Raw genomic sequence first — 19,167 nt, forward strand, 5'->3', positions numbered from 1 at the left:
TAGCCAAATTCCAGAGTTCTCAGTTCTAGGAGAAAATATTGCAAGCAGCCAGAAAGAAACAATTCAAGCATTGTGTAAATACAATCAGGATAACACAACATCTAGCATCTTCTACATTAAGGGATCAATGGACTTGGAATATGATATACTGGAGGTCAGAGGAGCTACGATTAAGACTATAAACCACCTACTCAGCAAAACTGAGTGTAATACTTCAAGGGGAAAAAAGAATTTCAATGATAGAGAGGGCTTTCAATCATTTCTGCTGAAAACACCAGAGCTGAAAAGAAAATTTAACTTTCAAGATACAAGAATCCAAAGAAGCACGAAAAGGTAAATAGGAAAGAGAAATCAAAAGGGACTTATTAAAGTTGAATTGTTTACATTCCTACATGGAAAGATGATATTTGCAACTCATGACACTTGCTAAGTATTGGGGCAGTTGGAGGAAATATGGATAGATAGATAGGTAGACGGCACAGGTTGAGTTGAATATGAAGGAATGATATCTAAAACATAAAATTAAGCAGCAAGAGAAGAATATATTTAGAGAAGGTGAAAGGGAGAGATAGAGTGGGGTAAATTATCTCAAACAAAAGAGGGAAGAAAATGGTTTCACAGTGGAGGGGAAGAAGGGGATGTTGAGAGGGAATGAGTGAACCTTATTCTTATCGGATTTAGCTTAAGGAGGGAATAACATACACATACAATTGGATATCTTACCTTACAGGAAAGTAAGGGGGAAGGGAATCCAGGGAGGATGATAGAAGGGAGGGCAGACTGGAAATGGGATAGTCAGAAGCAAACATTTCTGAAAAGGGCCAGGGACAAAGTTGAAAATGGAATAAGTGGGGGTGGAATAGGATGAAGGGAGATATAGTTAGTGTTTCAAAACATGACTATTTTGTAAGTGTTTTGCGTAATTACATATGTATACCCTTTATTGAATTTTTTATCTTCTCAATGACGATGGGTGGGGAGGAAGAGAAAAAGAATTTGGAAATCAAAATTTCAAAAACGAATGTTAAAATTGTTTCTACATGCAAGTGGGAAATAAGATATGTAAGCATTGGGGTATAGAAATCTATCTTGCCTTACAAGAAAGTAAAGGGGAAGGGGATGCAGGGGGTGAAGAGAGAAGTGAGTGAAGGAAGGAGTAATCAAAATGCATGCCATATCCGTGTGGTGGGAAGGGAGAGAAGGGGGAAAATTTGGAACTCAAAATCTTAGTGAAATGAAAATCAAAAATTAAAAATAGATAAATTAATAAAAAAATAAACTTACAAAAGATAGTATTGATTACACATGTGAAGTTATTCAAAACATATTGGTTGGTTGTTGTCCTTTATTCTGTAAGAGGACTAAAATGACATTACTGTGCTACATTAGCAATGTGTCTGAATGGCTGCTCAGATCAATATGAGCTCGGAATGCTCTTCCACAGGTCTGGCACAAAAGGTCCTTATGAATATTTGGGGCAGATAATATAAATTTGTGCATAGTGCATTTCCTTTAAGCTGTTTCAATTCTGTTTTGTTCATAGAGGACAGCACCTTCTCTGACATGGGCATGCCATGCTTAGCAGTCCTGTGCCAGTGTCTGCTGTGTCACACATTCAATTCCAAAGTTCTTAAGAGAGTCCTTGAATGTCCTTATATCACTTCTGACCAACCTGTGAGTGCTTGTCCTGTTTGAGTTCTCCATAAAACAGTCTGTTTTGCAAGTATATGCTTTGCATTTGAACAACGTGGCCAGCCCTTTGTAGTTGCTCTCTCTGAAGCAGAGTTTGAATGCTTTGCAATTTAATTTGAGTAAGGACCTCAGTGTCTACTACCTTATCCTTCTAAGTGATCTTCAGAATTTTTTTAAGACAATTCAAATGGAAGTGATTCAGTTTCTTGGCATAGAACGGGTATGCTATCCAGGTTTCACAGGCATACAAGAATGAGGTCAGAACAACAGCTCAATATACCTTCTGTTTCGTAGTCAGTCTAATACGTCTTCTTTGGCATACTTTCCTTTGAAGTCTTCCAAACACTGAGCTAGCTATAGAAATGCATGTGTCAACCACATTATCAATGTGTACATCCCTGGAAAGCACACTAATGAGGTAAGTGAATTTATTCAGAGCATCCAAAGCTTCTACATTTACTGTAACTGATGGTTACATTTATGGATGATGTGGTGGTAGCTGATGGATAACCTGTGTTTTATTGGTGTTAATTGTTAGACTAAAATAAGTAAAAGTAGCAGAGAATTGATCCATAGTTTGTTGCATCTCAACTTCAAAGGCTAGATTGAGTGCACAATCATCTGCAAACAGAAAATAATGCACCAATATTCCTTTCACTTTGGTTTTGGCTTGTAGCCTTTTCAAATTGAAGAATTTACCAGTAGTGTGATGGACCTTGATGCCATGTTCATTTTCATTGAAAGCATTTGACAACATGCTTGAAAATATCATGCTAAAAGCATGGGAGAAAGCACACAACCTTGTTTCACTCCATTGATAACTGCGAACCCATGACAATATTGTCCATTATCTAGAACTCAGGCAAGCATGCCATCATGAAGTTGACAGACAATGCTAATGAACTCTGGGCAACCAAATTCTGATAATTTGACATAAGCGCTCACTACCAACAGTGTCAAAGGCCTTGGTCAGGGCTACAAATGTTGTGTACAGATCTCTGTTCTGCTTCTTGAATTTCTCCTGGAGTTGTCAGGCAGCAAACACCATATCAACTGTTACTCGGCCCTTTCTGAAGCCTTACTGGCTCTCAGATAGATGACTATCTTCCAGGTAAAGGATCAACCTATACAGGAGGACTTTGACGAGATTGTTGCCAGCAACAATTAAGAGAGGGATCTCCCTGTGGTTGTTACAGGACAGTCCATGTCCCTTTCCCTTTATAGAGATGGGCAATGGGGGCATTGAACTCCTGGGGGATTATCACCTCTTGTAAAATAACCTGTAAAATTATAGCCAACTTTTGTATGAGCAATGAACTTTCTCCTTGTAAATCTCGGCTGAAATAGAATCAGCACCAGGTCTTTTGCCACATGAAAGGAGCCTAATAACATGCAAAACCTCTTCTTCAGTTGGAGCTTTGGTTAAGGAGGGATTGACTTCAATCTGAGGTAAATAGTCAATGGCCTCAGTATTGATTGATGATGGTCTATTGAGAACACTGTGGAAGTATTCAGTCAATCTTTCTAGGATCTTATCTTTATCACTAATCAATATGATTCTGTCATCACTGAGTAGGTGAGATATACAATTGCTTTTTGATCCATAAATAGACTTCAGGGCATCGTAAAAGCCTTTTGGATTTTTACTATTAGCATGAAACTGAATTTAATCTGCCTTTTTACAGAGTCAAGAATCTTGCATCTCTCTAAGCTTTGCTTGTACTTTCTTTTTGATAGAATTAAATGCTGAGTTCTTAGAAATGGATGAACTACACTCCTGGTAAACTGCATGGAGTTCTTGTTATTTATTTAGGAACTTCTAGATTTCCTCATCATTTTCATCAAACCAGTCCTAGTGTTTGTGAGTGTTCTGACCCACATGAGCAAACACAGGGCTGCACATCAAATCTCTGAAAACTGTCCATTCCTTTTCTGCCCCACTGTTGCCAACTGCGTGTTGGCTCAACTTTCCCTCCAAGTTAGCAATAAATTGTTCCCTCTCAGAGGAGAGTTCTATGTTGTAATTAATTCTTTTTTTGTTTTGTTTTTATTTATTTAAGTTTTGAACATTCATTTCCACAAAATTTTGAGTTCCAAATTTTCTCCCCATTTCTCCCCTCCACCCATTCCAAAATGCCAAGCATTCTAATTACCCTTATCATCAATCTGCCCTCCCTTCTAGCATCCCTCCTTTCCTTTATCTCCATCTTCTCTTTTGTCCTATAGGGCAAGGTAAATTTCTATACCCCATTACCTGTATTTCTTATTTCCTAGTTGTATGCAAGAACAGTACTAACAGTTGTTCCTAAAACTTTGAGTTCCAACTTCTCTTCCTCCCTCCCTCTCCACCCATCACCATTGGGAAGGCAAGCAATTCAATACAGGCCATATGTGTGTAGTTTTGCAAATGAGCTCGATAATAGTCGTGTTGTGTAAGACTAACTATATTTCCCTCCATCCTATCCTGCTCCCCCATTGCTTCTATTCTCTCTTTTGACCTTGTCCCTCCCCAATAAGGTTGACTTCTAATTGCTCCCTCCTCCCATTGCTTTCCCTTCCATCACCCCCCCCCCCCCCCACTCTGCTTATCTCCGTCTCCTCCACTTTCCTATATTGGAAGATAGGTTTTAACACCAAAATGAGTGTGCATTTCATTCCTTCCCTTAGTCAAATGTGATGAGAGTAAGCTTCGTGCTTTTTCTCTCACCTCCCCCCTTTATCCCTCTACTGAAAAGTCTTTTACTTGTCTCTTTTATGAGAGATAATTTGCCCCATTTGATTTCTCCTTTTCTCCTCCCAATATATTTCTCTCTCGCCCCTTGATTTCATTTTTTTAAGATATGATTCCATCGTATTCAGTTCACCCTGTGCTCTCTCTCTCTCTCTCTCTCTCTCTCTCTCTTTCTCTCTCTCTGTGTGTGTGTATGCGTCTGTGTGTAATCCCTCTGACTACCCAGATACTGAAAAAAGTATCAAGAGTTACAAATATTGTCTTTCCATGTAGGAATGTAAACAGTTCAACTTTAATAAGTCCATTATGATTATCCTTTGCTGTTTACCTTTTCATGCTTCTCTTGATTCTTGCGTTTGAAAGTCATATTTTCTTTTCAGCTTTAGTCTTTTCATCAAGAATGCTTGAATGTTCCCTATTTCATTGAAAGACCATTTTTTCCCCTGAAGTATTTTATTCAATTTTGCTGGATAGGTGATTCTTGGTTTTAGTCCTAGTTCCTTTGACTTCTGGAATATCATATTCTATGCCCTTCAATCCCTTAGTGTAGAAACTGCTAGATCTTGTGTTATCCTGATTGTGTTTCCACAGTGCTTGAATTGTTTCTTTCTAGCTGCTTGGAATATTTTCTCCTTGACCTGGGAACTCTAGAATTTGTCTACAATGTTCTAGGAGTTTCTTTTTTTGGATCACTTTCAGGAGGTGATTGGTGGATTCTTTTAATATTCATTTTGCCCCCTGGTTCTAGAATCTCAGGTCAGTTTTCTTTGATAGTTTCATGAAAGATGATGTCTAGGCTCTATTTTTATTCATGACTTTCAGGTAGTCCCATAATTTTTAAATTGTATCTCCTGAATCTATTTTCCAGGTCAGTTGTTTTTCCAATGAGATATTTTACATTACCTTCCATTTTTTCACTCTTTTGGTTTTGTTTTGTAATTTCTTGGTTTCTTATAAAGTCATTAGCCTCCATCTGTTCCATTCTAATTTTGAAAGAGCTATTTTTTTCAGTGAGCTTTTGAACCTCCTTTTCCATTTGACTAATTCTTCTTTTTAAAGCATTCTTCTCCTCATTGGCTTTTTGAACTTCTTTTGCCAATTGAGTTAGCCTATTTTTAAAAGTGATATTTCAAAGTCAGTATTTTTGTGGGTCCCCTTTAGCAAGGTGTTGACCTGCTTTTCATGCTTTTCTTGCATGTCTCTTATTTCTCTTCCCAGTTTTTCCTCCACCTCTCTAACTTGATTTTCAAAATCCTTTTTGAGCTCTTCCATGGCCTGAGCCCATTGAATATTTATTTTGGATGTTTGGGATACAGAAGCCTTGACTGTTATGTCTTTCCCTGATGGTAAACCTTGTTCTTCCTCATCTGAAAGGATAGGGAAAGATATCTGTTAGCCAAGAAAGTAACCTTCTATAGTCTTATTTTTCCCCTTTTTTGGCCATTTTCCCAACCAGTTACTTGACTTTTGGGTCCTTTGTCAAGAGTTGGGTATACTCTGGGAATCCGTAAGATCTCAGTTCCTCCAAAGTGGCACAATCAAACGTGTACACTGGTGTGGGAGCACAAAGAGATTTTTGTGCTCAGAATCTTAGCAGTTTCCTCTCCACTGCCACCTGGCCTCCAGTTCCACCAAGTCAGCACTGGTGGCTGATTTTCAGAAAATCTGCATGGGTAAGACTGCCATTAAGTGTGAGATAAAGATCATCTCCCCCGTGGCCTCCACACAGTGCTGAGGTAAGAATAAGCTGCTTAGTGCCCCCAGGGGTTTTAAGATCCAACAATGGATGCAGGGCACTGCACCTGCAGGTGCTGCCATGGGAACTGCCACCACCCACCCTATGTGGCCTCTGTGGCTGCTGCTTGAGGCCAGAGCTATGGGAAGGTCCGTCTCCCTTCCTGGCCAGCTGGAAAAACCCTGTCGCTGACCTTTGGCGCCTGTGGGTTGAGGGATCTGTAGATCCACTGCTGCTGCTGCAACTAGAGATTCTGTTCTGAGGTGTCCTCCTCCCACAGCTGCGCTGTGCAGCGTGGCCAAGGTTGGGCTGTGCTCTCCTCTGTAAGCAACATTTCCCATGGGCCTTTCAGATCACCCTGGACTGGAAATATCCTCCTCTCTGTTGTTCTCCACTTCTGCTGCTCCAAAATTTGTTGAGACTCCCTCTCTACAGGTATTTTATGGGCTGTGTGGGGAGAGCCAGCATTTGTGTATCTTTCTAATCTGCCACCTTGGCTCTACCCCGACATTAATTCTTCTGATCATCATTTGCTTTGGGGACACTGCTATTGTTGAACTAGAATATCTGGGTTGGAAATGATACGTCAAGGATCAGTACAGCACTTTGAACCACACAATTCCTTCATTACTCTCACATCCTATCAGTTTCTTCTACTTACAATCACATAGTTTATTGAATGCCAGTGTTTACTGCAAGGGTGCATTCATGAAATTTTATTGCATTTAGGTAAAGGGAAGACAGTGTTGTTGAAGAGAAGGTCGTGAGATGCACAAGTCTTCAGTAGTAAGTGACCATTGCTACTGCTGTTTCCAATTCCATTCCTCCCTAGGACTCCCTGCCAAGTCTGGTAGTCTGAGACAACTCTATCATTAAAGTTACCTGAAATTATAAGGTAATCTTCTTTTGTCACACTGATGATAAGGATCTCCCGATCTTCATAAAATTTTTCTTTGACCTCATCAGGGTTCATCATGATGGGAGCATAGGTGCTGATAATGGTAGCATGATGTTTTCATGTTACAAGTAGAAGTCTCATTGTCATAAGCCTGGTGTTCATTGGAAAACTAAGTCACTGGAACATAGATCCTAGGGAGGTAATGTAAAAATTATTGCACTACCTGAAAGTCATCATCCAATAAAGAGCCTAAACACCCTCTTTCAACAAATTACCAAGAGAATCCATGCTGATATTCTAGAACCAGAGAGTATAATTGAAGTGGAAAGTGATCACTTCCTGAAAGAAATCCCAAAGTAAGAATTCCCAGAATACTACAGGCAAATTCCAGACCTCTCAAATCAAGGAGAAAATACTGTAAGCAGCCAAATAGAAGCAAAGCAAATACCATGGAGACACAGGATAACACAAGATTTACCAATATCTAACTTAAAGGATCAGTAGGCTTGGAATATGTTATTCTAGAGGGTAAAAGCATTTGGTTACAACCAAAAATGACCTACTCAGCAAAAATTACTAAAATCTTTCAGGGGAAAAATAAATATTCAAGGGAACAGAGGTCTTTCAAGAGTTCCTGATGAAAAGACCAGAGCTGAATAGAAAATTTGACTTTAAATACGAGATGCAAAAGAAGCATTAAAAAGTTGAAAAGAAAAATCTTAAGGGATTCAGTAATGTTTAACTGCTTATATCTCTACATGGGAAAAGGATATTTATAATTCCTAAAATCTTTCTCATTGTTAGGGCAGTTAGAAGGACTATACATAGATAGAAAGCAGAAGTGTGAGTTGAATGTGATGGTATGGTTATGTCAAAATGAAATTATGGGATAAGAAAAAAATATTCTAAGAAAAAGGAAAAGGGAAGAGGAAGAGGTAGAGTGGGATAAATTATCTGACATAAAAGTTGCTTGAAAGAGATTTTACAGTGGAGAGGAAAATGATGAAAGCAAGGAGGGGAGCACATGAACCTTACTTTCATAGAAATTGCCACAAATAGAAAATAATATACACACTCGGTTGGGTGTAGAAATTTGTCCTACCAAAGAGGAAAATACGAAGGAAAGGGGATAAGAGAACGGATTAGAGGTTGAGGGAGCTGATAGAAGGGAAGGCAGTTTGGGAGAGGTAAATATTAAGAAAAACCCTTGAAAATGGACATAGTAAAAGGAAAGAAAGAATCGGATAAGCAGGGGGAAAATGGAATGGAGAGAAATACATAGTTGTTAAGTATTAATATAAAAAAATTTGCAGTGGGTTTATCTTATAAATACTTCACTTCTCAAACATAGAGCAAACAGAGTCAAATTTGTAGAGATGAGTGATTCCCCAGTTGATTCGTCGTCAAAGCACAGGAACAGGAAATTTAAAGACAAAGTAATTAAAGTTATCTATAATCGTATGAAATGTAAATCATGATTAATGAGAGAAACTCAAATTAAAACAATTCTGAGCTACTACCTCACTACTGTCAGATTGGCTAATATGATAGAAAATGTGACTGACAAATGTTGAAGGGGATGTGGCAAAATTTAAACACTAATGTGATATTGGTGAAGTTGTGTACTGATTCAACCATTCTGGAGTGCAATTTGAAACTATGTCCAAAGGCCTATAAAATCATGCATTTCCTTTGACCAAGGAATCCCAGTGCTATGTTTGTATCCCAAATATAATAGAGAAACAAAAAGTACCTACATGTCCAAATATTTATAGCAGCAATTTCTGTGGTGGGAAAGAATTTGAAATTGAAGGAATGTCCATCAATTGGGGAATGGGTGAGCAAGTTGTTGCATATAATTATGATGGAATACTAGTGTTCTTTAAGTAATGATGAGCAGGATGCTCTCAGAAAAGAATGGTGAGTTGAACGGATTCTGAGTGAAGTCAGCAGAACCAGGAGAACCTGATAACAATACGAGCAATATTGTATGATGATCTACTATGAATAATATAAATATTCTCAGCAATACAATGATCTAAGACAATTCTGTGGGACTTATGACGAAAGGTGTTGTCTATCTGCAAAGAAAGAACTGGTAGAGCCTGAATGCAGATCAAAGATACATTTTTTTTACTTACTTCATTTTTTTGCCTGTGATTTCTTTCAAAAGTAACTTACATAGAAATATTATTTCACAGGAGTACACACATATCATCCATTTCAAAATACTTACCTCTAACTGGGGTTGGGGCAGAACAGTGAGGAGAGAATTTGGAATTCAAAATTTGAAAAGAAAAGAATGTTAAAAGTGTTTCTACATGTAATGGGAAAAAATAAAATATTAAATAAATAAGTCCTACCTAGACCTGAGGTCTCCTTTAAAGGCTAGGGGCTTTATACATCATTCAGGGGAAGCTATAGAGACAGATTATAAATAGAAGGACTTGTGAGGATCAGTATCTCCTTGGGATATTTCCGTCATCTCTATGCATGTCACTGTGGGTAAAACCAACCAGAAACTGAGTTAAGAAATCATGTCATGCATACAACAACAAACAATATTGAATTTCCAGGAGTTGTGTGAAATTTATCTTTATTCTAGGGATAAAAGTGAAGGTTAATGGAGAAATTCATCACACCAAGTCCCCTTACAAAATGTGTTGTATTTTCTGTGAGGAAGGCCAATGTCACCTGATAATTTAGGGTACCCTACAGGGAACTAAACATCATCATCATCATCATCAACAACAAGAACAAAAGCAAACATTTATAAAGGCCTGTTGTTTTTACTTATTTTATTACAGCTCTCCAGAGGCTTATTTCTTTCACCAAGAGTAAAGCGGTCAAGTTAGTTAAGGAATGAGGGAGTCCATAAGAAGTAAGGAAGCAAGGAAGGGAAGAAGGAAAGAGCGTAGAAAGGAAGGAAACAAGAATTATTAAGTACCTGTTAGGTGACAGACAGGTATTTTGCTGAGTGCTTTAAAAATATTATTTCATTTGATCATCACAACTAATCTAAAAGGCAGGTGATATCATTACTCAGTTTTACAACTGAGGGAACTGAAGTTCAAATGATTTGCTTAATGACACATCCTAGTGTCTAATGCCAGACTTCAAGTCAAGTCTTGTTGACCCTAGGCCCAGGGCTCTAGTCACTGAACCACTTAAGTATTCTTAGATCCAGATCTAAAATTATTCATTACCTTTTCAGTTTTGTAGAGAGCTAGTGTAGATTAAGGATAAAGACACAGAGGCCGAGGCCCTACATCAGAAGGTACTTCATATTAGTGACAAAAGATGGGAAATCACTCTGAAAATAACCACAGTCTAGTTGGTTCAGTCAAGTGTGAGAGCAAACAGTGAGTTGACCAGACACAGACCAGAACAAACTATTAATACTCACTCCTCAAGTGACTCAGAAGTAAGAGAACTTAGATTCAAATCATGTCTGATGCTTCTTACCAGTGTAATCTAGGAGAAATGAATTAACCTCATTCATCCTCAATTTCTTCATCTCTCAAATGAAGTGGTTGGACTTAAAAAGCTTTGAGATATCTTTTAATTTTTCTTTTTTGGGATGATAGGCATGATATTATAGGGGTGATCAAGGACATATATTCAGCGGAAAGGAAAGACCTAGAGATATATATTTTTTGAGTCATTCCAATTAGAAATAACATTTTCATTTTTTTGTTCTGCTCTCTATTTATGAAGAGCAACAAAGGTGACAATTTATTGTGCTCCTTATTTCCTATAAACTCCATTGTCCCTAGTTAGAATCAAACTCCTTAATAACAATAATTAAACTTCAAATGGCTTGCCTCCCAGAGAGCCACTTTTCATTTGCAGTGACCAGTTTCAGTGAGTTGATGATGTAGATGATTTGCACATATTAGATTTGTACATATTGCATAATGATCACTCATGCAAACAGGCTGGAGACTCCCACTGCACATGATGTCAAAGCCCTTGCAGGTGACATGATAATCACAGCCCTTTTGAGAGATGAGCTTATATAGTTTGCTTCTCTATAATTTGGTCCCAGTCAATTGTTCTCCAGACCCAGGATATCGGGTACCCTCGATATGACAGCACCCAGATTCTTATAACTTGAATCCTAGGAGTTCCTCTAAGCCTCATTGAATGTCAATCTTCACCACTACAGCAAACAGACCATAAGAATTCAGTAAGTGGCTCTTTATTCCTCACGTTTTGAGATAGGGAAAGGTTAGGGAAGAGATCTATAAGAAACTCCTTTTTTGTCTCCTCATATTTTATCGCTATCCCTGTGTGTCTATATATAATATATATGCTCTTTATGCTCTGTTATGCTGTTTTTGTGTTTTCATATTTTTTCCACATAATACATATGTGGGAGTGGTTATAAAAATGGAAATATATAATTTCCATTTATTTTTTCTTGATATATATGTATCCAGGTTTATTAAATACAACCGCCATTTCTACATAATATATACATAGGTACATGTGCGTATATGTATGTTTCTGTGCATGTTCTCTCACATTCTATATATTTTCTATTTTTCTTCTCATTTGCTACATCGTTTTTCTTTTTTTAATTATCTCTATATTTGCCAATAATTGAGTTTTTCTTTTCCTATGTAGTAGCTATTATAATTTTTCTGCATGTATTTCTCAGTTAGGAAAAACAGGCAACTGTCTCTCTCCTTTCTGTTATTTTCCATGGAATGTTTTATTTGTTTTTTCCTTTCCTTTCCTTTCCTTTCCTTTCCTTTCCTTTCCTTTCCTTTCCTTTCCTTTCCTTTCCTTTCCTTTCCTTTCCTTTCCTTTCCTTTCCTTTCCTTTCCTTTCCTTTCCTTTCCTTTCCTTTCCTTTCCTTTCCTTCCCTTCCCTTCCCTTCCCTTTCCTTTCCTTTCCTTTCCTTTCCTTTCCTTTCCTTCCCTTCCCTTTCCTTTCCTTTCCTTCCCTTCCCTTCCCTTCCCTTCCCTTTCCTTCCCTTCCCTTCCCTTCCCTTCCCTTCCCTTCCCTTCCCTTCCCTTCCCTTTCCTTTCCTTTCCTTTCCTTTCTTTTCCTTGTATATTTTTCCTTCGATTTCTTTGACTTCTCTATATTTTCTCTTACTTCCCTGATGACCTCACTCCTCCAAGTTATAAAGTCACCAAATATTACCACCACCATGCTTACCTGCTCCACTAACATTTTTCTCCTTTCTTATTTGTATATACTGTTTAATATTTTTTTTTTCTTTTCTTATTCTTAGGTTCAGGGATTGATTGTTTGATAAACCTCTTTCCCTGCCCCCTCCTCCTTGCAAAACAGTGCCTGCAGTACATGGGGTAATCACATTGGTCCTTTCCGGTTCTAAATTGTGAGTTTCTAAATTCAGTGCATATGAGCTATGCTATATTTGTTCTGTTGTTGTTGGTTGGTTATGTTTATCCTTCATTCTTGAAGAGAACCATGACATCAAAATGATGGCATACTTGCAGTTGACTTTGATTTGAGTGAGTGAGGGCTGTGCAAGGTCACCAACCTCACTTTCTTCTCCTGAGCCATCTGTGTCCACTGGCCTGATATTCATCAGGACGACTGGAGATGACCTGGATGCTATGGGAGACCCTGACCCTTTAAGGATAAGGATTTATCACATTCTGACGTTGAGAGAGATATACCCATTCACTGAATAGGCATCTTTAAATAGTTACTCAAGTGATGGCCCCTTTAATAAAAAGAAAAAATCACACTTGGAGGGGCAGACCCTCAGGGTTCCTGGGCAAAAGAGAAACAATTATTATTTGTTTGTTACAGTCACTTTGTGCCAGGTGAGTTGGGACTTGTTGTCCAGTCTATGAGTTCCAGAGTGATTTGGATTGAAGATTTGATCTTTGAGAAAGAAATGTAGCCAGAAAACCCAAAAGAAAAATGGCAGCTTTTGACCATGGAGTGCACCTTCCCCTGGGTTGAACACCAGAAGAGAGGAAAAGAAAGGAGAGGGGAGGAAAGGAGTTGTTACTCACTCACAGGTTGTGTTTGTCCTCAATTTTAGAAGAGGACCATGACATCAAGATGATGTTATGACTTCCAGTTGACTTTGATTTGGGTGAGGGAGGGCTGTGCAAGGTCACCAAGCTCATTTTCTTCTCCTGAGACATCTCTGTTATATTTGACATGCTTCTTAATACCTGTCCTAGAGCAAAAAGAGGTTTTATTTGCAACTTGAAGAACTATGAATTCCCTTTTGTAGCGTGGGTCAAACTTCGCTTTCTCTTTAGATAGCATGCATAAAGAGAAAATGAAATGATAACCGCTTTTTCCATTCAACAGGTGAGAAAATCATATTCTGAAAGCACAGGCCAATAACTAGCTAAAGATCACAAAAGAAGTTTTCAGTAGTTAAGGAAAGAATCCAAGTTCTTTTTCTCTCAGTATAGTTCTTTTATTCTAACCCTTATTTCTAAGAAGTTTGGATTTTTTAAAAACTAACGACAGTTTATACCATCTAACATTTTATAAATGTCTTCTTCCATGTCCTCAGACTTCACACAAGGAGAAGTGATTATGAACCAGAAATTTGGCATTCTCTGAGTTTTCATTATGTTCCTTTCCCAATTTGCCCCATCACTTTGAAGGCTACACTAATGATTACTTGAAAAAGAGAAGGGAGTCTCATCTTAACTTGTACAGCATCTCTTGGGAAATTTTCACTGTTAACGATGTTGCTGCTGAAGGAATTCCCTGCCTCGCATTGTTGCTCTTTTCTTCCCTGAAAGATAATAGCTATTCAGATAATTGTTCCTTGCTATAGAAACCCAATATAGAGTCTGTATGTTTTCCTTTTCATCATTGTTTTATTACTGCACCTTGTCTATTACTTCTCTTTTAAATTTTTAATTGTTTCTCTCCTTTTTTCTTCTCTGATAGTGCTCTCAATATAGGCAATGCTTTAGGTAATAAACTCAATTTATGAATAGATTTTTAAATAATATTATTGGTATTCCTGTACTAATCTTGGATACTCAAGTCTCCAAACAAAAGTAACCTGAATCATTATAAAACCATGTTTTTGCATTTCACTCCTCCATTTACCATACTGCTCCTTTTACTTATTCTTCTTTCCATGATTACTTCCCTTGCTTCCTTTCCTTCTTTACCAATTCATCTTATATTTTCTTCAATGATTTCCCCTCTTGCTATTGTGAATCTTTCTACACTGCATCCTTGTATCATTCTCTTCCATTCTTTCATTAATGAATTGTGATCCTCTATTTTTTCCCTCCTTCCAATTCTCTTCTATCCACTCTACCCTTAGGAGATACTTTATTCATCAATTTATTTTCAACATAGCAACCTATTTTGCATTAGTTAGTCTAATCATTGCTTCATGACTTGAAATATTTTTTCATTTTTAGCTTAGAGTATAGGAGGTTTGATTTGGAGACAGAAAGATTGGGCAGCAAGTCTTGCTACTGTCACATACTGGCTATGTAACATTAAACAAATCACTCAGCCTCCAGATGAACTAAGCAACTCCTTTCAATGCACTAGAAATTTTGATTTAAAAGTGTAGAAGAGATTGTCCTAATCAAAAATTAAGTTTAGACACATCCTTACTATAATGTACTTTGTAGGAAAGATGTAGTTCCTCATCCATACCATGATCTCCACATTCTTGAACCCTCAATTCTTTCCCAGAGAATCACCCCTGATCCAACTATACTATCCTCCCTTTACCACCCTACCTCCTTGAAGAACTAACTTAACTCTCTCCTGTTCTTTTGTTTTGGGTACCTTTTGCCTTAGCTTATCTTTGATATTGACTTTGCCATTCATTGCTCCCAAAGTTTGTTGCCTTCCTTCCTACACAAATGCTCCTGAAGAAAACTGAAAACAAATCAAAATAAGGGGAAACTGTGTTGATTGGACCCATTATAAATTTAGTCAATGACTTCAATTTGTCAATAACCTCAACTAGGCCCCCAAAACTGCATGGAATTCCTTTCAATCCTTCCTAATGAATTCACTATCTCACTCAACACAGAAGATTTTCTAAACTGTTTGGTTATTTTTTGATATCCCTGTGGTGTCCTATTCCCCTCCCCTCTCAGCTAAGGATTTTTTTTTTCATATTTTACTGAGAAATTTAAAGCCATTCCCTTATAATAACTCTCTTCTCTCATCAAATTTTCTTATCACTCATATTCGTTCTGGCACTTCTTCACTTTTACCTCACTTAATGAGATGACCCTTTTCCATCTTATCTTCTCCAGCAAATTTTTCCCCAATCACTATATTTCTTACTGAAATCTCTCCCTAGCCACTGTTGGTCTCTCTATTGTCTATTAATACGCTTATGTTTACCCATTTCTCAAAAAGCCTTTAAAACATACAAAGACTATCTTTCATTCCCTTTTGTGGCTAAATGTGTCTACTATCCTTTCGTTTAAATCTCCTTTTAAGTCACTACAGTCTGACTTCTTACTTCAATAGCGAATGAAATATGCTCTGCCCAAAGTTATTAACAATTTCTTTATTCCAAAATGAATTTTTTTCTCAATCCCTACCTTTCTTCACCTCTCTGCAGCTTTTGGCCCTGATCACTTTCTTCATACATTCTTTTCTCTAAATTTTCAGGAAGCTGGATCTGTTTTCAACAATCTATTAATTACTTCATGGTCTTCATGGAAATCATGCCCATTTATCTTGGGCAATCCACTGGAATCCGACCCTGAACCATATGTTCTGCTCGGTCTATATTATTTCTCTTGGTTATCTCAACAGCTTGAAGTGAGTCAGTTAGCACCTATAAGCGAAAGATTCTCAAATTTCCTTATCCAACCCTAACCTCTCTCATGACCTGTAGTCTTTTACCTCCAATTGCTTATTAGTGATCTCAAATTGGTTGTTACATAGACATTAAACTCAATAAATCCGTAGCTGAACCTATTACTTTTACACAAAATGCACCCTTCTTTGTAACTTCTCTCTCACTTCTAGAGCTAACATCAATCTTCCAGGAAAGCAGGCAGGTTACCTAAGTGTTACTTCAGTTCATTATTCTCACACCTCCTGTCTAAATTCTTTGCATTTTACCTTTATAACATCAATTTTGTGTGTGCATGGGTATGATGTATGTATGTATGTATATATGTAAATATATATATCCTTTCTTTTGTGTCACTGCTATCATCTTGGTGTTGACTTTCATTACCTCCTGTCTGGACTGATACAATGTCCTGCTTGTTTGTTTACCTGCTTAAAATCTCTCCTAATTTCAGTCTATCTTCTACTTACTCATCAAAATAAACTTCGGAAGTCTAGATGTGACCATGTTATCAATACCCCACCACTCAGCCCCCTGCACTCAAGAAAACTCACTGGCTTTGTATCATAAGAGCATTCAGTGCCCTTTGTAATATATCCCCAACACTTAGCAGAAGGACACAAGGTTTATTGACACTCTGCCAAAAATCAAAAGGATGATTGCACAAGTTCTATTGTTCTGAAGACCACTCAGAAAATTAAGAACTTGAAAAATCTCCAAAGAAGTAGTATCATTATAGGCCTTTTTCAAATATTCACTAGTCGCATGGAAATTAAACATAAATGGTTTGTAGGCAAAATACCGATATAGGGAGAAATTTTTGTAGATAAACTAGATGATACACATCAGGGTAATCTTTTGGTCCTCAACTTTTGCAAAACAGAGGCAGGAAATGATTTAGAATAGGACAGTCACTCTATGTATATAATTATGTTAAATAAAATGGATCGCAATAAATAAAACCCAACTTGTTCTGTGGAGTTTAATAAATCCCCCATTTGATTTGGTGCCACTATAACCATTGTTGTTAACTCATTTCACTAATCCATACCTCAGATTCCTCATCCACAAAGTAATGGGATTAGATTACATGGTCACTGTGGTAACATGTGATAGATATGTTTATATATATGCAATTTGTGATAGATAAATTATCCTACTATCTTTTAACATAGGACACCATTCATTCTCCATGTTTCAAATGCTGGAAGAAAAAGGACATTATTGTAATGTTTATGCACATTACATAACTCTATGAATGTAGTGTTCAGTTTTATCTACTACTTCCTTTTTTAGGCTCTTCCATTAATTGCGGCATCATATCTACTGAATCTCTGAAGAAAAATGATATCTACTGAACCGATCTTTGGTGTGGCATTCTTCTTTCAAAGTGCCATTGGTTTGGTAGGGAATTCACTGCTTCTCATGCTCTATGTCTGTATCTCCTTCAAAAAACCTCAACAGAAGAAGCCAATGGATTTGATTCTTGCTCATTTGACTTTGGCCAATATGGTAACATTTTTTACCAAAGGAATCCCAGAAATTATGTTTTGTTTTGGGATGAGACATTTTCTTGATGATGTAGGGTGTAAGGCACTCATGTACATTTACAGAGTTGCAAGGGGACTTTCTGTCTGCACAACAAGCCTTCTGAGTATATTGCAGGTTCTCATTATCAGCCCGAGGACCTCTGTATTGGTAAGCATCAAAGTTGGAGTGCCCAGATATATTTCACATTATTTCCTCTTTTGCTGGGTCACCAATGCAATGATCTACATCCCTGTAATTACATCCACTGAAGCAATCAAAAATGTCACAGTTTCTCGGTATCTTTATGTTTCACATATTTTCATGATAAGAGAGGGGAACGAAAGTAAACCTCCTCACCTATTTCTGTTTGGTATAATTTTCCATGACTTTATCTTTCACGTCCTTATGGGTTTGTCCAGTACCCACATGGTGCTTCTCCTGTATAGACATAGCAAGCAGGTGCAACACATTTATAGTAGCAGTCATTCCCCTAAATCCTTCCGTGAGATCAAAGCCACACAAACCATCCTCTTGCTTGTGACCTGTTTTGTTTCATTCTACTGGATCAACAACTGTATCCTCATATATGAAAGTGCTAGATTTGAAAAAGATGCGAAGTGGGAAACTATTGGAAGCTTTTTTGGTGGTTGTTTCCCTGCCATCTCTCCCTTATTGCTGATTGTCCGTGAGAATCGCATCCCAAAGCCTTATTGTATACCTGGAAAGGCACAAAGTTCTCAAAAAGATTTTATGGATGTATTAGTCAACTCATGAACCTAATTTGCCCCTAACAACTATATGAATTTCAGTTTTCCACTCCTGGGAAGAATGTAGTGTTCAACAAACAGGAATTTTGTAAAATGCCACGTGAAAATTTGCCATCCCATAAACAAATCTGAAGTGAAATTCCTTACTCTTTTGCAGTTCAGTATGAGAATGATCAGCAGCAAAAATCAGGCCCTTTTCCATATACTCATATTACATAACTTTTTTGTCTTTGGTAAGTTATGTCAACATTATTGGCCATATTATCCTTCTCTGAAAATGAAAGACTGGGACAAAATTTACAATGTCACTTCTACGTAGTCTACATGAATGTTATATGAAGTATTTTGAAATTAATGCCATAAGTGTTGGGTTTATTTCCTTGCTGTCATGAACATCTCTAATAGTAAGACTGAGAATTGCTTAGTAAATGCCAGGTATTGTTGTAAGTCCAAAGGATAGAAACAAAGTCGAAAAGATCATTTGTTACCTCAAGCAGAGAAAACCTTTAAACACACATTGAATTGTATAAAATCAATATTCAATATAAATAGACACAATGTCAGAAGGAAGATATTATCAGGATGGTAGACTTGGAATGGTCTCTTGAAGAGAGGGTGGAATTGCAGTTGAGTCTTGAGGGAGAACTGAGTAATCAGGGGGCATAGGTAAGAAGTGAGAGAATTGAAGGATAGGGAAAGAACCAGGGAAAAGCAAAACCATTTGGAAATGTAGCATTTTGGGAATGGATCAGCAAGATATCTAATGTCTCTTGAAGTGCATTGGAATAAATGTTTTCTTTTTAAAATACTAGAAAGATAGGAAGAGCTTAGGTTTTGAAGAGCTTTGAATGTAAATCAGAGGATTCTGTATCTGATCCTGAATGTGGTAGGGAGGTAGTGGAATTTATTGGGTAGAAAGAATACATGAAGAGACTTGTACTTTAGGAAGATAAATTTGATAGTTGAGTGGATGATGGGCTGTTCAAGGGATAGATTTGGGATAAGAGC

General features: G+C 37.4%; 1 protein-coding gene across 1 annotated transcript; it reads left to right on the plus strand.

The window, feature by feature from the left end:
- Positions 1 to 17,206: 17,206 nt before the first annotated feature.
- LOC140516894 (olfactory receptor class A-like protein 1) lies at positions 17,207 to 18,166 on the plus strand. Its single transcript, XM_072627746.1, has one exon. It carries the CDS (start codon positions 17,207 to 17,209, stop codon positions 18,164 to 18,166), a length of 960 nt encoding a protein of 319 aa, XP_072483847.1.
- The last annotated feature ends 1,001 nt before the right edge of the window (positions 18,167 to 19,167 follow it).

Source organism: Notamacropus eugenii, assembly GCF_028372415.1.
Source record: "Notamacropus eugenii isolate mMacEug1 chromosome 2 unlocalized genomic scaffold, mMacEug1.pri_v2 SUPER_2_unloc_1, whole genome shotgun sequence".
In the NCBI taxonomy this organism is placed as follows: domain Eukaryota; kingdom Metazoa; phylum Chordata; class Mammalia; order Diprotodontia; family Macropodidae; genus Notamacropus; species Notamacropus eugenii.

Coding starts and splice junctions, on each gene's coding strand:
- LOC140516894 (XM_072627746.1), top strand. CDS start 17,207: ATGATATCTACTGAACCGATCTTTGGTGTGGCATTCTTCTTTCAAAGT.